Genomic DNA, 23,318 nt, shown 5'->3' on the forward strand with positions numbered 1-23,318 from the left:
AATCCCACGTTCGAATGAACGATTAATCTATCTAATTAATCTATTCGAACAATTGGAATAATTTTTTATTCCACGTATCGCGCGAACATTTTTTCCTCGTTCTGCTCGCGGAAAGAATAGAAAAGAGATGGTCGATTTGAATGGTACATGTGTACGTCTTCTAATCGCATAATAAATTGGTTTTCTCACTAAAAGCGATACCTCATCAATTTTCAAATTATGCAAAATTCCGAGAAATAAGGAAAACGAGAGTTTTCTTAGCCGAAAAACAACTCGCTTTGACGAGTAGTAAACGTAGAATCATCGAAGGAAGAACTTCTTTCTTTACTTCGTAGCAAATATTATTTCTTTTCGCAAAGAAGCAAGAAAAAAAAGATGAAAAATGTAAGAAGAAAAAGCGTCACTTTGATGCTGAGTTAAGGAATACAACATTTCTTTATAAGTGCAATTCGATATCTTCGTTCTTTCGGAGTAAGCAAAAATCAGGGATAAGAAAAAGCATCGGGTTCCTTGGCAGCACGTGACAGCCCTAAATGAATCATGCGCGTGCTCGGGTACTGAAACTATGTCTGTGCGAATGAGAAAGAATGGGAATATGAACAAATTAGAAAGAGAGAAAGAGAGACAGTGCAATACGCCAAATGATTCTCTTAATTCGTTCGCGATAAAACCAACTTAAATAAGGGGTCACGAAGAAATTAGTCATCGTCTTTTTCAAACGAACTGAAATAGTTCTGACTTGTTAAACATCTTGTTGAACATTTGAAGGAATCGATATTATCTGCTAATTTTGTACTGATGTTCGATCGTACAAAAATGAGAAAAAAATAGAAATAGAAAAACAGAGAGAGAGAGAGAGAGAGAGAGGAAGAGAGAGAAAGAGTGAGAGAAAGAATTTGTCAAAAGCCAATAATCAGGTGGAGGGAGTAAGGTAGAATTGGAAAGGCTACAAGTCCGCCATCTTTAAAGTAGCACGTTGCTCAAAACGAATCGACCGGAGCGCGAATCGTGTGCCTGTTCCCAAGCTCACTTCAGTCTACCGTTGCAAATTGACGGGGCTCGATCTTATGATAGTAAAACGGAAGTACTACTAGGCGTTCCTACTTATAAATTTATTTAACAAAGTTAAACATTCGAGTGAAATCAAATAAAAACAACAACAACAATTGTGCGGGCCGGAAAAAATAGAAAAGAATCGTCGTTGGATCGACGATAGTTTTTTTATCGTAAAAAATTTTATCTGACAAGTAGCCTCGATGCAGCCGTATCCGAGAAGAGAAGAAAAACGAGAAATAGTAAAGTGAGCTCCCGGAAAGGGGAGACTTTTTCTTTTCCGTTTCTTAATTTGCAAGATATTGGGGATAAAAAGGAATACGCTGAAGTCGTTAGAACTGAAGATTCCAAAGGCAACGACGGGGAGGAGGAAGAGGAAAATTGTAGCGATAACAACGACGACGACGACGACGACAAGAAGAAAGAAGAGGAAAACACGAAAATTCGTTCGATTCAACGACGAGGATACCATTGGAGAAAGCTACGTTAAAGTTTCGTTAGATTTCATTATGAGCAACATGCTAGGAACAAACTTTTGCACCGCGTTCTCTGTACTTAGAAGTCCCGAAGAGGGTGAATCGTTAAAGCGAATCGTTTGAAAGAAATATTCGAAAAGAGATAAAGATACTTTAGAAAGATTTAATATACCTTTAAAATTAATTTCATATATCTATTATTCAAACACACGTACACATACGTATATATATAAGTATATATATATATATATAAATAGTTTCGATTGTGTTGCGTGTTGCGTATCGTTCGCGCCATTCGACGTTTGCCGGAAGGGAAGATAATAATCAAAAAAGACAATTATTGTTAAACGATATATCGTTCAGTTTAAAGATTAGAACGAGTCGCGTTTCGAGAGAAATCGAAAGAAAAGGAATTTATTTGATCGTGACGTAATCTTGTCTATATATAGATTTCCCTTGTGCAAATTCGTAGACTTTCATGAACGTCCCGAGAAGGCCAAACGTCATCCATTCGCGAACGAATGTGGTTGTTGTAACGATTGATCGATAATTAAAAGGGGAGTATAATAACAAATAAAAAACATATTTAACGATCGGTAAGTGTTTGTGTTAGTGATAAATCGCAGTAAAGTGAAGAAGAAATAGGAATAAGACAAACTCGAGCGATATAAAGGAAGAATTCTGTTCTCTTCCGATATTGCATCATTTGAAAAGGAACCCTGTTATTATCTAAGGTCGATAAAGCAGGAATCTTTCGTGTAAAAATCTGCCGATCGAGAAATCCCGACGGCACTAAAGATATTCCTATAACCCGTAATGTATTTGAGATCGCACAAGGGCGCAGCAAAAGGGTGGTACGAGCAAAAAAGAGAGACGGTAGGAGGTGGAGGAGGAGGCATCTTGACCAGGAGTCGAAGGAACAACAATAACAGCAACGACGCCATCGTCGTCGTCGTCATTGGTGGTGGTGGTGGTTGCGGATCGATCAAAGACAGGAGGAGGCAAGATAGGCTGAGTCAAAAGGATTATTGTCAGGATACCTGCTGTTATTCGGATCTCGAGCTAGTTAAGCTTATTCTATTTCGGTCAAGGTTACTCGGAGGAAGTAACACTTGTAAGAGGAACAAGGTTTCGAGGCTGGTGTGCCTTGAGCGCGGTATGAGCGAGGGTGAACGCTCGGTAACAACGCCGCGAATCGGCTGGCGAAAGCTCACCGATCCCGGAGACTGACACGAATCCAGGAATTTGCCGGTAGATCCGAAGCGATAGCATCGGCTACTGCTTGCTGCTCCTCGGCTTCCATATTCTCCTGCCGTTCTCTCAGCTAAAAGCTCCGATAGTACGCATCCCTTATTCTTTCCTAAGATCAATGTCACCCAAATGGTAGAAAACGGTCCACCTAGAAGAGCCTCGAGAACCTCCAAGAGAGATCCCAAAATGGCGGGTAATCGGTGTCGGTAGCAGACGGGGGTATCATTTAGCCCACGACCGAAGAAGGAACGAGAAAAAGGAAAAAAATAGAAGAGGATTTTTGCGTCCTAATCGCCACCGAGCCATCGCCTCGCAACCTTCCTCCTGTAGTCCTTTCGTCAACTATCTCCAGTGTCCTTGGTTCTTCTCAAATGAATAGATGAACTTACAGTAAAGAGAACCTGACTAAACTGATAGTAGAAAGTATCGTAAGAAACGAGAAAGAAAGGCACGAGGGGGGAATCGCGATTAGATTTGTACCATCGACTAAGCTCTCCCTTCTCTGATCCAACCTCCCTCGATTCAACAAAACCCTCTCCTTCCTTTCTCTCCCTACACCTTCAATGGACAATAATAATCCATAAGAAGTAAATATTAGTGGTAATATGTACTAGTGGTAGTAGTAGTCAATCGGGAAGAAGGACAAGAATATAAATAGTCGAAGAGGAGAAGGCGCCGTCGTGAAGACGCGAAGAAATCTTTGCAAGAATCACGATTGCTCTCTGCTCCTCTGCTTCCTTGGGAAGAGAGAGAGATAGGGATAATAGGAAATATAAGAAATAGTTTTATTTTCTTATCCCACGTGATTGATCGATCGACCGATCGTCAGCATCGTTATCATTATGCCGCCGACACCTAACAAATTGAATCTGAGCTTCGCCAGAAACGCTTACAGCGTTTTCGGAACTCGTGCTACCGACACGACCACGGAACAACAACGCGAACAAAAAACGGAACTTCTAGAGGGTAAGAATGGTAAATGATAAATCGTAACGTAAGCACATTGAAATTAATTCGAAACACATTTACGTCGTTGATCTACGTACAATTTACGAATATCCGATAACTCGTACTAGCCTTGAAAATGATCGTTCGTAATCTTTTTGTTTGCTCGACGTGTGTGTTACACGTGTGCGTGTATATATATAATATATTTTTTATTATACATAAATTATCAAAGAGAAGAATATTTCGACACGTTTGCGTGTTCGATTGATAAATATGATGCTGCACGTTTTTGGGTACAAGTAATATTTTTCATTTGAGCTTTCAGATTTTTACCATTTATTTTATCGAAGTTATCAAACGATCTCCGGTGTATAACTGTATCCCATATATATATAACTGTATCAGACTTTTATCTGATTCTAGGTACAAGAGGCAACGGCCTCCTTCATCTTAAAAATGGCGTGGATTACATCAATCCTGGCGAAGAAGATCAGATGGAAATTTATGGGTAATTAAGAAAGGGAAACAATGAATTATCTCAACGATTTCAACATATGATAATAAATGTAATACGATTATAAATATGTCACACATTTATCTTCTCATTTTAGTTACAAGAGAAATCATACTTGGTCTGTAATCACCTGGATCTTCATCATCCTTACCTGCGGTCTTTTGCGATTGATTTTCCATTGGGTACCACGTCTTATGTTGCAAGCTACTCATTCCAAATGTCCTTTGGATGAGGCTGATACTGTTCTATTGGTAGAAAAGTTTCAAGAAAAGCATACCATTTATTATGTGAAAAAATTAAAGACCTTAACAGCTCGCGATGTTATGTTAGTATACATTTGGATATTTTATATGATAGTTTAAAGAAAAATAATAATAATAATAATAAAATTCAATTGATTTGTTCAAAGGAATAAACCATTCGATGGGGAATCATTAATGGATAATGAGCCGTGGATGGATAACGGAAGCATGATAACTATCAAGGCAGAAAAGGAAGAAATTCCAACGTTGTCTTTGCATTTAGTTGGCGGACATTTTAAACGTAAAAATTATTTCTCATGAAATTCTTATACATAATTACAATCTTTTAATAATAATAACAAAATAATTAACGAGGAATCATTTTTAGAGGTTCAATCGATCGTCATTTTTAATTGCAAGAAGTTAACATACGTGTGGGATACAGAAAGATCTGAATTCTTAAAGTTACGCGGACTTGACATTGGTGTCGTAAATTCTTCTCTACATCAAATGCAAGGTTTAAGTGCTCAAGAACAATACATGAGGTAATAAAATTACGGTATTCTTTCTATTGTTTCCTAGTTCATTGTAATCACTATTCTTTATAATAAGAGATTGTTCATTGTTCTAGGCGTTGTGTTTATGGAAACAATGAAATTGTTATACCAGTAAAAAGTATAATAACATTATTATGCCTCGAAATACTCAATCCATTTTACGTCTTCCAATTATTCAGCTTCGTTTTGTGGGTAATGGACGATTATTATTTTTACGCAATGGTTATTTTATTAATGTCCAGCATCGGTATCATAATGGCGGTTAACCAGTCTCGTCGAGTAAGCAAATTCTTTTTTCTTGCGTAGCAGCATTTTTTTCCTTTCGTGTAATTTTTAATCGTTAATTTTGTATCCAATAGAATCAAGATAATTTACGATCTTCGGTGCACGCGGTTTCGTCTGAATTGGCAACCGTTATAAGGGATCGTTCGACTGGACAAACTGCAAGTATACCGGCGGAACGCTTAGTTCCTGGAGATATTTTAGTTATTCCACCTCACGGCTGTACGATGACCTGTGACGCTGTGCTTTTAACCGGAAATTGTATTTTGAACGAGTCCATGTTAACCGGAGAGTCAGTTCCAGTAACAAAAACACCCATTCCATCTTCCAACGAAATTGTCTACGATACAAAAGAACACGCTAGACATACTCTTTATTGCGGCACGAAGATTATTCAGACGAGATATTTTGGATCGGAAAAGGTACGTTTCGATAATAAATATATTTAATATTGTAAAGATTAATATTAACAAACAATAAGGTGATAGATCTTTCAATTTTATGTCTCGTGTTTAACAGGTACTCGCAGTTGTCATCAGGACAGGTTTTAGCACTAGCAAAGGAGGATTGGTACGATCGATCATGTATCCACCACCTGTTGATTTCAAATTCGAACAAGATTCTTATAAATTCGTTGAATTATTAACCGGGATAGCCAGCATCGGTGTAATCTATACGGTAGTAACGAAAGTTATGCGGGGTGTTCTGATGAAACACATTGTCTTGGAAGCTCTGGATCTAATTACTATCGTAGTACCACCTGCTTTACCAGCAGCCATGACGGTTGGTCGATTTGTTGCTCAAAAAAGATTAGAAACGAGCAAGATATATTGTACGAGTCCAAGAACCATAAACGTTTCTGGTTCGATCGATTGCATTTGTTTCGACAAAACTGGAACATTAACTGAAGATGGTCTCGATATGTGGGGTGTTGTACCAGCTTCGGAAACAAAATTCCAATTTCCTATAAAGGATATAACGACTTTGCCATTAAGCGATTTGCTAATAGGAATGGTTACGTGTCATGGAATCACTATAATTGATAATCAGTTGGTAGGAGATCCACTTGATTTAAAAATGTTCGAATCCACTGGTTGGACTCTGGAAGAACCTGACGTATCGGATACTTCCAAATTTTCTATGCTCTTCCCTACGATAGTTCGACCTCCTAGGGGTTCCAAAATCTCGAAGAAAGGAACAAATGATGTATCGATCGATATGAGCCGACAGAATTCCATGACTTCTGACGTAGTCGATAGCATCTCTTTAAGCAACTTAGACCCTGCTTTGACTGGTGGTTCAACAGCCGATCTAGGTGAACAAGGTGTAGAAATTGGTATCGTTCGGCAATTTCCTTTCACGTCTAGTCTTCAAAGGATGAGCGTTATCACCAGAACATTGGGAGCTAATCACTTTGATCTTTATTGCAAAGGAAGTCCTGAAATGATTCTCAGTTTATCCAAACCAGAATCCAGTAAGTCCAAGTTTAAATCGTATCAATTTATTTCATTTTTCTTTTAATGTTTTTTGATAAATTATTATTATTCGTTTATAGTTCCGCCCGATTTTGCTAACGTTCTTCAAGAATATACAGCAGAAGGTTATCGCGTAATAGCCATAGCGCATAAATCATTAAACCGTCTTCCTTATGCCAAAGTACAACGGATGAGTCGTGAATCTGCCGAAATCGACTTAAATTTCTTGGCATTCGTAGTAATGGAAAATCGTTTGAAGCCGGAAACTAATCCTGTGATCGCAACCTTAAACGCTGCTTGCCTCAAGACTGTCATGGTGACAGGAGATAACATGTTGACAGCATTATCAGTAGCCAGAGATTGTGACATTGTTAGACAAGGAGCAACCGTCATCGTAGTGGCAGCAATTACGCAACAGAATCAAACCAAACCACAGATTTATTTCACTAAAAGTAATAGTCAAGCTTCGCCAATTTCACCTGCTGGTCAAGGTGATTTTAGTGAAATGACTGATTACAATAGCGTGGTCAGTTTGGATACTGTGGAAAGTGGATCCTTTGGAAATAACGTTTTAGAAAACGATGTTAATTATCTATCAGATAAGTAAGTAATCATTTGTGATTGATTTGATTTGAACAATTTATTAATTTGTAATTATTATTTATTTCGATATTTTTCAGTTTGCAACGCACGCGAAATAATTATATTTTCGCTCTGACTGGGAAAACGTGGGCATTGGTGAAACAATACTATCCTGAACTGATTCCCAAATTGGCTACTAGAGGTGTTGTTTTTGCTAGAATGTCACCGGATCAGAAACAGCAGCTGGTTCAAGAATTACAAGCTCTTGGATATTATGTTGGTACGTAATGAAGTTAATGACAAATACTTCTGAATGGTTAAATCTAATTACGCGTAATTAAATTCGATGATTTTCCTTTTTACAGCTATGGTGGGCGATGGTGCAAACGATTGCGGAGCATTGAAAGCAGCTCACACAGGAATTTCTTTGTCGGATACCGAATCTTCCGTAGCGTCGCCATTTACCAGTCGCGAGACTAATATTTCTGCTATCCTTGCGGTAATACGAGAAGGCCGTGCCGCTTTGGTAACATCTTTCGGCAATTTCAAATATATGGCCGCGTATTCGCTTACACAATTTATCTCCGTGATGATTCTTTATAGCATCGAATCTAATTTGACCGACATTGAATTTCTTTACATCGACCTGTTCATCATTTCGATATTTGCTGTCTTCTTTAGCCGAACAAAAGCCTATGATGGTCAATTGGTAAAAACAGCTCCTTTGAATAGTCTCATCAGTGTAACACCGATTCTTAGTTTGGTCACACAAATCTTGATCGTGGCCATTTTCCAATTTGCAAGTTTTTGGCATCTACAACAAATGAATTGGTACAAACCTTTCAATTTTACGAGTCAATCGGCCGAAGATAAGGACAACGTTAGATGTTTGGAAAATTACACCATATTTACCATGAGCTCGATGCAGTACATCATTCTAGCCGTAGTTTTTTCAAAAGGTCCCCCATACAGAAAGTCAATGTTCACTAATTACGGTCTTATGGCTTCTTTCGTTTTACTAACTCTCTTTTCCGTCTATCTCGCTCTGTTCCCGTTTCAATGGTTAGCCAATGCGTTCGAGCTCGAACTTCCCAATGACATGAGCTTCCGTTTCATTCTGGTAGGTTACGGAGTCGCCAATTTCATAATCTCTTTGATGGTGGAATACTTATTCGTTGATTATTTGGTATTCACTAAATTACGTTATCTTTGGCACAATATCGACAAATCTAGACGAAAATATTTAGCGATTGATCGCGATTTAGCGAGAGATTTGAAATGGCCGCCTATATCGCAAGAACCGTTACCAGAGGCAGCACCGGACATTCTCATTCGTCAAAACGTAACCGAGATCAAAATTGAGAAGCGGGCACCCGAACCTTGCCGACAAGCCGACACGAACTTCATGAACAGTCCGATCTGTAATAACATTAAACCTTTCGGTTCTGCCAGAGAAGTTACTTTGAATCCTAGATCTCTCTTCAACGATCGTAGGAATACCGTGTCGATGCAAACCGTACCGTGTTTCGAGGGAAAGGAATCAATGAAACAATCGAAAATAGAACTGATGACCAAGAGAAGACACAATTCTGAATCAGAAAATGGTATAAATCAATACGACAAGTCGTTTAAAACTCACAACACTAATCCTATCGCAACTTTACCAAGAAATCCTACGACGACTTTGCAACCGCAAAGATTAAGAAACTTCAAGGAAATTCTTGTTCACAAGAGCGAGGACGGTTTGGCACCCAGTACACACAGTGTCCTCGAACTCGATATTTTACCATCCTGAGAATTAGCTCGTTCGAACGATCGATTATTGATGATCGATGACATCAACCAGAAACATTTTCTATCTGGATCGGTCGATTATAATTACTGTTACATATTATTGAAATATTTTATCGTCGATGGAAATCAATTAATTTTATTAATCATTCCCTTCGAAATATCCTTAATCTTTCGAGGATCGCATCTTAGCTGACGAATTTTGATCATTGCGAGATCATCAAAATGATCTCGTGGTGTTTTCCCTATCGATCGTTATTTTTAACATGTCGAACGCTTCCGTTCGAAGTATTATCCATCAATGGACAAAAAAATGGTGCTTTCTTGTTCACGCATTCGGCAAAACGTACTTCAATGTCCCTACATGAGAAACTTATTTTTACGTGTGTTCACTAACTTTTTATTAATATATATAAATATATATGTTTAGATACGAATATCGTCGAGTGGTACCAACCCCCATATGGGTCGATCAATCGTGCATGCGAGCCTTTGTATGTGTGAACGATCTTTATTTTTGATTTTAAAATAATTGGAATCTTAACTTCTAATATTGTTTTCTTTTTTCTTTTTTATATCTAATTTATGTAATTACTTTAATTTCTCAATCTAATTTGCTTGTAAAGATCGAGACGCATCGATCGATGATAGATAGGAACAATCTCTTAGCAGCGTTCTTCAAAAATATTTAATGCGTTTTTCTATGCTGTGTGTGTGTGCGTGCGTGTATGGCATTATCTAGGATTTTAAAGTAAAGGCATTTAGGAAAAAACGTGCGGTTTCAACGACAGCTTGTAAACGACGATAAATCATATTTTTAAGAATACTTTAGTATGCTCGTTTAAGAAAGAAAAAGAAGTAATTTAAGTTAAATGGGTCTCGATATTGAGCGAAAAAAAAGGGGGTTCCTTTTGACCCGACTTCTCTCTCTCTCTCTCTCTCTCTCTCTTTCTCTCTCTCCTATCTCTCTCTCTCTCTTTTCGCGTCCTCCTTTCCCTAACTACTAGTATTAAAACCGTAGCCATTTCAAGAGAAAGTATTAATATCGTTATTTATTTAAAAAAATAACAAATGAAAAGGAAGAAGAAGAAGAAAAGAAAAGAAATTTCGTCTCATCCACGAAGCGCGACAAAAATAAACTGAAGATTTGAAGTTTTCGTTTCTCACGTGAAAATTGTTAGTATGATTAGAATATCGAATTAATATATTATACATGTACTTATAACTGGGAAAGAAGAAAGAGAAACAAAGTAATGTTAAGGAAAAACTTGTTCAATGAATTTGTCACTTGTAAATCTTTCTTCTAATTTTTTAGTCACGAACTTCGGGATGAGTGTCTATCTTCTATGTGTAATCTAAAATTAGACAAAAATTGATTTCGTATGTAATTATTAGCTAGACTTGAATTTAGGATCTAATACCAGTTAAAAATCTTTCGTGATTTATATGATACACGTTTTATCAACAATTATGCATTTATTTCGAGAATCAACATTAAGATATTTATCCATCCATTTTAAATGAACTAAACAGCGTTGATAATGATTTTGAATATCGCGAGATTTATAACTGGTATAGTTTATCCTTAACGTATTATAATAGGTGATAATGATAAAACATGATGAATCTTGTGCTTAAATGAAAAAGAAAATGATAAAACAAAAGAACGGAATTGACGACAAGCAAATAACGAATAATTCGTAATGTTGTCGCAATGCACTTAACGTTAACGCGATCAAGATAATAAATACGTGTACTTATTCTATGAATGCATATAGAGATACTTAAAAACAAAAAAAAAAATGCGTTAAACTATTTGCGACGCTATAGCTTGTGTTGAAAAAACAAAATAATGAATGTCAAAAATAAGGAATGATATGTTTTTAACGTACAAAAAAAAAAAGAAACTATGCGTTTTCATTCGTACCTTCGATCATCTTTCTCCTGTTCTTTTTTCCTGTCCGATCTTCGTTATTCTTAAAAATGGAATCTTTGCGCAAGGAGGATATTCAATTGCTTGGATGCAATGTACAAAACAAAAAAAAAAAGAAGAAAATTTATTAAGCGTGATTACAAAAACAATTGTCACACCCGTACGATTGAATGAACACGCAATCGAATAAACGCGTCGATTTATTTCAATTTCTTGGGTGCCTTAAAAAAAAGAAGAAATGAACTTAAATTAACGGTTGTGTTATTTATAAATCTTTTGAATATTTACAAATGATTGTCATTAAATAAGATGGCTGAGATTATTAAATCGTAAACGTAATCTCAACGCGTATCACGTAAAGGAAAGTAGTATTGTTGTATCGTTCCTTCGAGTCTTTAACAAAACTAACTTCGTCGTCATCTTTCATCGCTGAACATTCGGGTCCATGATGGACTCTTTTTAAAATGAATTTTCGATTATTTCATTCAAGAACTTTGTGTCATGCAAAGTTCATGATGTACGCAAATAAAAACAGAGCGATAGAAAAATTGATCCACGTAGAAAATGCTACGAGTTTATAACGTAAGTTATCCAATCAACAGTCTTTGCTACTCGATGATAAATCCCTGGTTGTCCTGGTTGAGCGCAAGAATAACCAGCTGATACGATTCCTATTAGATACCATCTTCCTGTTTTCTCCAACATTAATGGACCACCACTATCGCCCTATAGTAAAAATAATGAACAAAAATTATATTAAATGAAGAAATTATTTACTAAAAATAAATTAATGAACATTCACTTACTTGGCATGAATCTTTACCACCGCTACGATAGCCAGCACACATCATCTCGTCATAGATGACCACATTGATTCCGTTCGAACGATGCCACCTTTCGCAAATACGATTGTCAATAACTGGTACATCAACCGCTTGAAGTGTCTTTGGTCGTAATCTTGAACCTAAAATGTCCAATTAGAACTTTTGTGGTCGAAAAAATGATTGATTCGATTAACCGTACAAGTTGTTCATAAAATATATGACGAAATACATAAATCGTTCAGATATTAGGAACAACTTGTATTTGAAAATTTGTCTTTTTAAGATAAAAGCATATCGGTATGATCTACCAGCTTGAAGTGCACCCCATCCAGCAGCCCAACCGTATTGACCTAAAAAGTCTTCATTTTTTTCCGGCAAACAAATAGGTGAAATGTGTGGCATGTAATGAACCGGTCGATCCAATCTGAGCACTGCTACGTCGAATCTGCGAACAAATGGACAATTCAAATGAAACGGAAACTAATTGAACAAAAAGATTGTTGATTTTTTGTTGAGAAGATTTATCGGAATCTACCTGTCAGCCTGTGGAGTGAATTTGAAATATGGATGAACTCGAATTTCTCGGACACCAAAAGTATAAGCTGGCAGTGATTCGGTCGCTGAATTGACTACGTAATCTCCAAGGGTAACTTGTACCTGACGTGCCGAAGCTCTGACGAATTTACCAGAAATAGAATAACGGAAAAAAATAATTACGAAACAATTAATGATCTAATATATAATATTTATTTGCTTTTTCATTTCACAACGAATGCCAGTTATTTTCACTCACTTTGCTACGCAATGACCAGCTGTTACAACGTGGTACCGGTTAACCAACGTACCACCACATCTGCTGGATCCTATTCGTATGTAAGCCTGAATATAACAAAAGAAAACACATTTTTTTTTAATTCTCAAATATACAACCGACATCCGTTTATAACAAAGAGAAAATATTTATTGGTTTTTCCTTTCTTTTTTTTTCTATAGCTAACCTGCCAAGGAAAACTTCCAAAACCAGCCTCGTCACCCCCGACGATTCTTCTTTGGGCTGTTTGCTTTGAAACTGGTATACCGCAATCTGGAATATTAATTCTGATTTTGTTTTCTTCCTAGAGACACTTTTTAAAAAAAAAATACATATTTTTTTTTTAGAATAAATACATCGTATTATACAATACAAATAAATATTGATAAGTATAACTCTTTCTTATGACCCCTTACATGGATCAGTAAAAATGAACGTATATATATATACATAAATGATAATTTGTAATTATTTATTTCCAAGCAATTTATTTATTCTAAAAAAAAATTAATTAGTTTTTTGTATATACTTTTTTATAAGAAATTCTTAGTTCTTACGAATTTACGATCGAACGGTAGTTTAATTGCAAAGATTAGTATCACCGAATTAGACTTGGAGTAAAATTCGTTAAAGAAACGTTTCCTTTTGGGTTTAAAGACTCATTGTTATTACATATAAAAGACGTGCAAAAGAAAAAAGAATTCGATTTCAAGTTTCAATGGTTCGTCGATTTAACGATCGCACGATTGGAAAAACGATATCGCATTTTACTATGAACGTGATCGACGATTGTGCAAATAAATATAATTTACTGTGTTCGCGGAATATTGTTATTATTATTATTATTATTATTATTATTGTTATTACTTGACTCGTAATAAAGAACGAGTAGAGTCGACGGCTTCAATTGAATCTCGGTTTCTAATTCCTCGATTTTCTTCGTCGTTTCGAACGATCGACGATACGCGAGGCTCGTTCATACAAAACCCAAATAATTGTATTCTATTCTAGCAAAGATACGATGAACTATTAGCAAAAGAACGAGTCATTTTAAGATTAGAAACGTCGATAAAACTTTAGCTTGTCGTAACTCGTTTTAAAAGCGACCACCTTTCAAATGATCGAATATCAACGACGAGTAGTCGATCGAAAGTGGAGGAAGAAGAATAAGAAGAAAGTGAATATAGAGAAGTAAAAGGTAGACCATTTACAAAGTATGACACGCAGGTATATGCACTTACTTGACCAACAAAACACATGCAGACGAATATTATTATTATTTTTTTTTTGTTTATTTTAGAATTGTCAGAAGAGAGAGAGAGAGAGAAGAATTCCGCGATAAGAAAAGTTAACGAAAAAGTAGAAGAATTTTTATATACATACATATAACACATATACACATAAACATATATATATGTAATAGGACAAAGAAGAGAAAGAAGAAGAAGAAAAGAACGAATAGACCGTACACAAACGTACAACGTAGATAGTCAATATCGAAGAAGAAGAAGAAAATAAGAAAAAAAAGAAGAAATGATTGTATTAGAACAAATCGATAAACGATCGACCAACGATGGATAAAATGTAAGAAGAAAGAAAATAAGAAAATGAGTGTTAAAAAGAATAATTAACGTGCTTGTAAGATCCACAGTGTGCTCGAATGATCTAATAAGTTTCGTATTCCTTTTACAATCGAAGCCTAACGTAAGCGAGATGAGAATGAAGATGGCGACATGCTTCTTTATTGGCGGGGAAGGACTTACGATCGTCATTGGTAGCGTCCGTGTACGTTTCCAGCGGAAGTTGTTGAGATTGATCTCGAGGCGTCTCGAGGAAGTTAGAATCGGAGATTGTTTTAGGATCTTTTCGGTGACAACAAGCGAACATAATGCCCCCGCAACTGCCATCCAATAGGCCGGCGGACATCCAGCACATTAGAAAAAATTCACAGGTTCGTCCGTCGGCGCACAAAGTATCGTCGCCCTTCCAAAGCGGTCTTTTCTCTTGACGAGATTCTGCACAGAATTATTTCCTAACTTGTTTCTCTTTTTCTTTTTCTTTCTCTCTCTCTCTCTCACTCTCTCTCTCTTCCGCTTTCGAATTCTCTTTTGGTTTCTTTTTGTTTTTTTTTGTTGATCTCGTATGCAATGAAATAAACGTACGAATAGATAAATAATAAAACCAATTTGGATCGTCGATCGTTCAATTACTCCAAGTCTAGAATCCGTGACTCTGCTTAAGTAAGATTTCGTCAATGCGACTCCATTTTCAAAGCAGCCTACCGTAATGCCTGCTATTATTATATTGCTAATCCCAGACTATAACGAACACGTTAGGCTATCCCTAAAGAAATCCCTCCTCCCATGAAAGACACAATGCCGGAAATTGTCAACCACCTCTATACAACTTTTACCTCATCTCTAAACAATTAAACAACTATCAAGCGCGACTTGATCATTTTGCTAATCGTGTTTTACAACTTACATGTACACACAATGATTAGTTTAATAATGATTTTATTATAAATTATTAACCGTACCTGTTTCCAGCCTGGGATAATCTTCTAACGTTTGCTTTCGATGATCTGAAAGAAAATATCTATGAAACGCGTAATTTGTTCCCTTAGACGCGAAATTTAGTTCTTTTCGCGATCTATCCTCGATTTTCAAATAACGAGAAATCAATGTCGGATATCTTCGATTATCATTCGATTAAAATTAATAAAACCGCGAGATGGAATTTGATTTCGTAAGAAAAAATAAAGTCATTGAACTCGGGCACCAATAAAAATCAAATGTTTTACAATATATTTCAATGAACTATGTCATCGAGTAACGTTACCGTAAGATATATCGATATGCGAATGATTTTTATAAATAAAAATTAAAAAGATTATCTCTATGTGAAAATTGATATGAACATTTCGATCCCTGGGATATGTTGAATCGAAATGAAAGGAAAATAAGTCAATGAAATGTAAAAGAGAACTGGTTAATGATAAATACGAAAAAAAGAAAAAGAAAAGAAAAGAAACGAAAGATGTTTTATTACCTCTAACGTCATCCTCAAAGTCAGGCAGCTGATTGGATTGGAAGAAAGTTGTACTTCCTCCGCCAGCAGGCGGTAGAAAATCGTTGTCACGGAATATCAACCTCGGAGTTCGATGACCCATCACCGGTCTGGAGTATTCAGAAACGGGACTTCTCCAAAGGGACTTGTATTGCCTCCAAGGTGATGAAAATTGTGCTTGGGGTCCGAAACGTGCGGCTGGATGAGTTCCAACATTTCTCGGCCCGATGGCAGGGCCACTCGTTTCGAAAACATATCCACCAGGACCGCTAGGAAAACGAACGTATCTTCGTTTACGAAGAACTGGACTTAAAATCCGTTCGGTGGTACGACTGCTATCGCTTGTTTCATTATGCAATGGAATTCTAACGGTATCGATCCTTTCAAGATGGAATTTCTTTGGACGAACGGTAGTGTCTTGATTGGCCTGGCTCTTCGAACAGAGCACGAGGACCAGTCCTATGAAAAACCAATGGCACACCTTCGTCGCCAACCCCATTGCTCGATTTCTGAAAACATAATAAATAAATTATCCGTAATGGGCTTTGATTCCAATTTATAAAAATTCCTTCTAAAATAACGAATTGTTATGATAGATTATTCGATCAATGTAATTAATCTATCGTATCTCTTAAAAGACATTTTTCGAAGTGACTCGTTAAAATAAAACGAGTTACTCGAGTTTCATATATAAAAAAAAAAAGAAAAACAGAAAAAAATATACGACGGTTTCCAATGAGTCATCGTCTGCGGTTGGAAAGTCGTTCGAAAAGTTTCGAAAATGAATAGGGAAGATTAAAGGGTAACTTCCTTCGTACGAAGGACTAAGAGACAGCGAAATCTAGTTTGCGTCACGTTTAGAACCGTAACGAGCGAAAGTAAAGACTCTCGTCCTTCTTCATAAGTACTAAGAGAAAAAGAAAAACGAAAGAGAGAGAGAGAGATAAGTAAAGGTTTGAAGCTGGATCCGGTGTCAGCATCAGTCCTAATCACTATAGTATAGTAACATTTGTTATGCCAGTGGTTGTCCTGACCCGTGCCAGTCACACTAATCGCTGTAGTCGTTCATGGCTAATTTAACAAGCTAACAATTACTCCTTCTCGTAATAATGTAATGGAGAAGGCTGCTAGCTAAGCGAAATTAGAAAATTGTTAGAGAAGAAATGGCAATGGGAAAAGTAAGAAAGAAAGAAAGAAGAAGGAGTAAAAGAGAAGAAGACATTTTCTGTAGTTATTAAAGAAAAATAAAAAAGAAAAATAAGATGGAAGCTGATGGAATTTCGTGCAGAAGTGACGACGAGATGAATGGGACAGGATCGAACGGCCTTGTCGAGTACGATCGACCGGCTTCTGACTCGGTTCGATGTGTTAGTAGGTCATTGGCTCTCCGTTCGCTTCGTGAATCCACCAGAAGTGAAAGTGCACTTCTTGCGTGCACGACAGTGTGAAGTTCACGTTCACGCGGTGCCACCCGCTCGGCGGAAGTTACGACTGGCTGGCCACGATTCTCGGACACACTCTTCTCTCCTTCTCCTCCTTCTTTTTATTATTATTTCTTTTCTTTTCTTTTTTTTTCTCTCCAACGACCACCTCCCCCTCCTCCCCTCCCACCACCCCATCCCACCGAATGAAAGAAGGCACGGCATAGAACACTGAGAGAGAGTAGTCGATCGTTATGCAGGAGCCAACGCTTATCAGCACAGTTGTTACCTTAATCGGAGCATCTCTTACAGTTTAACGCAAGAATAAATTATCCGGCGAAAGGAGGAGATCTTTTCTCTTGGTCCAGTTTCTATTGCGTTCCAAACGGAAGATCGAGAACTATATCGAATCGAAAGAGTACTACTGTGTTGGATCGAGTAACGTAATAGCTAGAAGACATTGTTAAATCAACTACCTTAATGGCTTTACTAGTTCTCGAATATCAGCATAAATTGGAATACACGTATATATACTTGTATACTTGTCTATATAAATGTAGAAGATATTCGATCGATTTTTTTCTTCGCGTAGGGACAAAAAATATTACTCGTAGAAAAGTGGAACGGACAGTTTGAGATATCGAGACTAAACTAATCCCATTTCTATCTTCCTTCCTGCCCCTCTCTTTCTTTCTTTCTTTCTTGATTTTAAAGGATAAGATTACGCGCCGTAGGTAAGGATACGAGATAAGATAAGATCATTTTGCGTGAAATTTTCATTAAACGTTAATACTCTCTTCTCGTGTGTTTTATCGACTAGAAATTAATTACATTGACAAAATGATTCAATTAAAAAAAAATCATACAAGATAGATGTAAGATATATGTGCACAGAAATTGATCTAATTTATAGCGACTATATTAAAATTTAATCAAAAATTTCAAATGATGATTTAACAAAACTATATATATTATGACAGAATTTTTCGAAATAGGTGAAAAAATAAATAATAAAAAAAAAGAAAAGAGAAGAGAAGAAAGGACGAAGAAGAAGAAGAAGAAAAAGAAAGAAAAAAGTCGACGAGGGTTCGAGACTCGCGGGACTTTCACCGGTCCCGTGTCTAGCTGGTTCTAACTGGCATATACAACAACACCGAACGAAAGTACCGAGTTTCTTCTCTGACTGGTATCACCACACCGGGACACACCGTGTTCGTGGCACGTAATTGCACCTTCGTTTTCCAGCTGTTCGCTGGCGCTTCGTGAAAGCTTCGTGCACAAACACATAAACACATAAACACACACACACACATATATACAAGTTATTATTTATACGTGAACATATTTACCATGATATCAGAGCACCCACCAACCTCCCCCCCTCCCAACCTCCCCACATTTTCAGTGCCTTTTATTTTCTTTCTTTTTTTTTGTTTCTTTTTACCGATATATTTTTGTCGAGTACCTCTCCACCAAAGAGAGGATTCCAAATTCTCTGATCGAACCGGCATCGAGAACGTGATCCGTTACTTTCTCCAACGAGGAACGTGCCTCCTTCACTTTCGCCCAAATCGTGTGTCTTCGTCTGTCGTCCTTGTTGTCTTCTTCCGAAACGAAACTTACGAAAATTCAAGATTCCCCTCAACAGACTTTCTCGTCGAATCGTAATACGAATCTTTAATCGTTCTAGTTTTTCACTCCTCGTTGTTTCTTTTTTTTTTCTTCTTTATCCCCCCATGAGAATATCTTTTCATCGGAATAAATAATCCGTTCGCGTGTATTGTTCTTTCTCTCTCCGCATGAAAAAATTCTTATCTACCATTCGTTTCTTTCGAAGAGGAGAAAAAGGACAGTTAAGTAACGGTATTTTTGTTTGAAATGTTTCGAAATCTTCTTAGCATCATCGACGAAATCATTTGGAGAATTCCTTTCCCATCTCCAAAAGGGCCATTTTCTTGGCCGCGAAGAAAACCGGTTGGAAGAAATCACAGTGTTCTGTGCTTCTCTTATTTCTCGTGGCCTTGAAAGAGTACGCTTCTTCTCGGTCTAATTCGTTGATACCCACCTTCGTGACGAATACTTTCCATTGTGTAACGAATTCTTTTCGCACGGCATTCGATAGTTTGTCTTTTTATCGTCATTAGGTACTTACTCATTAGCAAAAAGTAATTGTTAATCAACAAAATAAAGAGAGATATTTAATAAGGATCGTGGGTCGCATTAAAAGAAATTATTAATAAACAACAACGTCATCATCCTTTCGCCTTCGTTGAGCCAGAAAAACAATGATGAAAGGAGAGAGCAGATAAAAAAGAACAAAATATTAATAACTTTGTCCGAATATTTATAGCTTTCACTTATCACGGATATTTGAGAATTAGGCGATTTTCGAATACTCGAATTTCATCGAGTTTTGAAATGATACTAATCGATTGATTCGCACAAAGGAACGAGTACTCATGTGTATCCACGATGAAAAATTTGATATATTAGTAAATTATGTGCAATTGATAAGTGTAATTAATGTGAAACTAATTGTAAATTTATAAGACCTGGCACATAATTGAGATAAATATATATATAAATATAAATGTATACGTGTATATCACATAGTCGCACACAGACGCATGGATATGATTAATACTTTAACGCATACTAAAATGTTTATTATACAATTTCATTCCATATAACTACTCATCGAAACGAAAGAAGAGTATATTATAAAAAATAAAAGAAGAAAAAAAAACAATAATAATAATAATAATAATAATAATAATAATAATTTGAGAGTATGCATCCGTAAATAAGTATCATCGATTCGAAATCGGAAGATTCGAGTTGGTGGTTTCTACTTCCGCGACACGTTTCTCCATTAAAACCCTTGAAATTCTGTTACGTAAAGGAGGAGTGCCGTTTAGGCAATCCGTGTACATACAACGTTCATCGAAACACGCGCATCTTTAATGTGGTACCATCGTAAGAGCTTCGGATTCGGAGAATACCGGAAATACTTTCACTACCTACGAGACTAGAAGCTTAACAATTGATGAATCTTTTTTTTTACGAAATAAAACTTTTGTCTTCGTTTGATTTCGTATTTTACTTTCGTCGAATTAAATGTAAATCTTATGATTATTGGAAATTTAGATTAAGAAAAAAAAGAAGAAAAGAAAAATATTTTTGTCGAATCAAATTCTACCTCCTTTTAATCAATTCATATCATTTTAAAATTAACAATTACAAAAATTGATCTATAATTCTGACCAATTGAATAAGCCGTTGGAAATCTTAAACCGATTTATGAAATTCAATAAAAACCGTCTGTTCCAGCATTAAAATCACCGAAATGGAGATATTCCTGATTCTTTTGGAAGGCGTTCGATCGTCTTAAAGGCTTTCCCTTTTTAATACTTTAAAACGTTACTAAACGATCTCACTTTCACCCTAGATGTTTTTAAATAGAGATTTCATTATCCCTGACAAAAAAAGAAAAGGAAAAAAACACTTTGAATAATAAAACGTTGAACGTAGCTTTTCGTTTTCTTCTTTTTTCAAATGCCACCAATTAAATTGAGAATTAGTCTTTCGTTCATTTTTATTAAACATTTCTACTTATTGTTAGATAAATAGAAATAAATAAAGGAAGAAAAGAAGGAAAGGGGGAAAGAAAAGAGAAAAAACAAAAAACAATTAAAGACTCGAGAAAGCGAGGAGGACTCACCGAGTCACAAGATCGAAGTCGATCCTCCGTGCAGCCTACGCGAACCTGACCTTTTCTGGATTTCTCCTGGTCTCTTTCGAGTAGAGAGAGAGAAAGAGAGAGAGAGAGAGCAGCTCTCGTGAGAGTTGACGTAGTAGTAGTAGTAGTAGTAGTAGTAGATGAACAACGTTCTTCCCAATGTACCAAGAGAAATAAACTTTTCTTTCGAACGATAATATAATCCTTTTTCCTCTCTCCCCTTGTTTTTTGTCGTCGTAATATTTTTATTTTTCACCGACACCTCCCACCACCTTCTCTTCTCTTCTCTTCTTCCAACTCGAATGGACACTATCATAAATTACACGCACATAAGTGACACGAACGACACGATCTGGAACATGATCGAGTCACGTTTTTCCCTTTTACTAATCGAATCTAATTTGATATCACTGAATTTGATCAACACACACTATTTCAACTTTATTATTTAAACAAAACATATATATGAGAAAGAAATAAAAGAATAAGAAGAAGAAGAAGAAAAGATAAAAATAAGGTAAACCACTAGAAGCACACTTTGTTGATCCTTCGACGCACCATCGCGTACAAAATTCACGTGCAACCAATTGAACGATTATAAGATTGATTAAAGTGGACAAAAAAAAATGATTTGAAAATTTGAAGAGAAACCCTCGACCCTTTTAAAGACTTCTTCCTTTTCCTTCCGCGAATTTGATCTTAGTTCTTCTCGTCATCCTCGAATAGTTTTCTTCTTCTCGTTGACAAAAATTTTGGGACGAATGGTGTAGAGATACAAAAAAATCGTTTCGTGTTCGTTTAAAAAATAATCCGTCGAAGGAATAAGAAGCGGCAGAGTGGTGTCCGCACTTGGTCGAGGGCTCACACCATTTCCATCCTCTCACCACTGGATAATTCCAGGACTGAAGGCCTATACTCTCGACGATGCTCGTCGTTGCTCCTCGTTGCCCACCGTTCCGTCCGTCCGTCCGTCCCTCTACTCTACTCGTGTCGGCTCTCACTTTCTCCAACCATGTAGTTTCATTTCGGTATACTCACGATAAAACTCTCTCGCGTGTCTCCCACCATGAATCAACAACAGTTGTAAGAGGTACCCAGTAAACAAGTAACATCAGCAGAACTCATGCACGATCATCTCTTTCTCTTTCTCTCTCTCTCTCACTCTGTTTTGATCTGAACGAAAATTGTCTCTTCCTTTTAAAATCCATCAAGTTCCCACCACTCCTTTATTTTCCTTTTCTAGATCGATCCAGGATCTGATTTATAATCAAATTAAATGACTACGCACTCGTTCAAGGAACTACAGCATCCGGTTTGATCTCACCCAATGGTTAAATAAAAGTAAAAAATGAATAGGATAGAAAGAGACGAATCACTTGAATGGAATGCATTTATGTTACGGATACCTGGCCTATATGTTCGAAGTCTTAAGATCATGTGACATAACACGGATTCTTAAGAAACTATATCTACCAATAAAGGTGATCTCTTTCAACAGACATCAGCCTGATCATTTTAATTTATTACGTAGATTATATTTCATACATACACCGACACGGTACGACTCCTCATTGCCTTTTACTTATTTTCTAATTGGTTGGTAGATATAGAGAAAATGAGGAATTTATTGAATTTTCAACTACGTGGAATTTGTGGTTTACGTTGGTAAATTATACCGAATAATGATAAAAGTACAAATTGACGAAGTAGGTTAAATCATGGAAATTTCTCTGTACAAGTCATTTTCTTATTATTAATTCATTTATTCATTATAAATTGTTCCTATAACGTGTTCCCGACTCGTATATAATAATTATTTCTAATGTTCTTTATTAAAACAAAAGACATCACTCGTCAAGAAATCGACGTTACGAATTTCTGCCTCTCGTTAACTCGATTAACAACAAGGAACGCTTTTAACTCTCGTAATTCTCATCTCAATTTCTTAACAACGAGTTATCACCAAGCTTATCTCAAACTTTGTCTCGAAAACTTTACATTAGGTAGTCGCACAATATATCTATGCTTGAATTTACTACACGATAGTTTCATTCCGAAGAATGTTGGAATTAAACGAATGAGCGAACGTTTTATTGAAAAAGAAAAAAGGAAAAAATACGTAAACGTATGATGCACTTAATACATCCGGATGTGTGCACATATAATTATTTTTTTCTATGATGTGTGGAATGTGTACGGAACGTTAGGAACGCGTAAACATAAATAACGATCATCCTCTTGAGAATTTTAAATAACGAAAGGGAAATAAAGAAAGCAATTTGTCGGTTGAATTTAGATGAATATAAAAAAAAAAAGACAAAAATCGTAAATAATAATATTATCTTAAAGT

At 36.4% G+C, this 23,318-nt stretch overlaps 2 protein-coding genes across 7 annotated transcripts; one reads left to right on the forward strand and one right to left on the reverse strand.

The window, feature by feature from the left end:
• Positions 1-105: 105 nt before the first annotated feature.
• LOC122526541 (polyamine-transporting ATPase 13A3) lies at positions 106-10,817 on the forward strand. Of its 2 annotated transcripts, none has more exons than XM_043650014.1 (11): positions 106-3,755; positions 4,152-4,236; positions 4,340-4,567; positions 4,652-4,785; positions 4,873-5,029; positions 5,116-5,320; positions 5,401-5,745; positions 5,843-6,797; positions 6,879-7,401; positions 7,479-7,660; positions 7,746-10,817. In XM_043650014.1, the coding sequence occupies exons 1-11, from the start codon at positions 3,623-3,625 to the stop codon at positions 9,173-9,175; spliced, it is 4,377 nt and encodes a 1,458-aa protein (XP_043505949.1). In that variant the 5' UTR covers positions 106-3,622; the 3' UTR covers positions 9,176-10,817. The 2 variants fall into 2 exon arrangements, with proteins under 2 accessions (XP_043505949.1, XP_043505950.1); XM_043650015.1 differs by having other exon boundaries at positions 107-3,746.
• A 383-nt stretch (positions 10,818-11,200) lies between these two features.
• Positions 11,201-22,671, reverse strand: LOC122526542 (serine proteinase stubble-like). Of its 5 annotated transcripts, XM_043650017.1 has the most exons (11): positions 21,506-22,671; positions 20,951-21,320; positions 15,791-16,317; positions 15,279-15,323; positions 14,503-14,754; positions 12,927-13,012; positions 12,722-12,807; positions 12,464-12,601; positions 12,237-12,373; positions 11,911-12,068; positions 11,201-11,830 (listed from the first exon to the last, which is right to left on the reverse strand). In XM_043650017.1, the coding sequence occupies exons 3-11, from the start codon at positions 16,305-16,307 to the stop codon at positions 11,672-11,674; spliced, it is 1,578 nt and encodes a 525-aa protein (XP_043505952.1). In that variant the 5' UTR covers positions 16,308-16,317; positions 20,951-21,320; positions 21,506-22,671; the 3' UTR covers positions 11,201-11,671. The 5 variants fall into 5 exon arrangements, with proteins under 5 accessions (XP_043505952.1, XP_043505951.1, XP_043505953.1 ...); XM_043650016.1 differs by having other exon boundaries at positions 20,951-22,671; XM_043650018.1 differs by lacking the exon at positions 15,279-15,323 and having other exon boundaries at positions 20,951-22,668.
• Between the last annotated feature and the right edge of the window lie 647 nt (positions 22,672-23,318).

This window comes from Polistes fuscatus, unplaced genomic scaffold (assembly GCF_010416935.1).
Source record: "Polistes fuscatus isolate 324 unplaced genomic scaffold, CU_Pfus_HIC Scaffold11, whole genome shotgun sequence".
Lineage (NCBI taxonomy): Eukaryota > Metazoa > Arthropoda > Insecta > Hymenoptera > Vespidae > Polistes > Polistes fuscatus.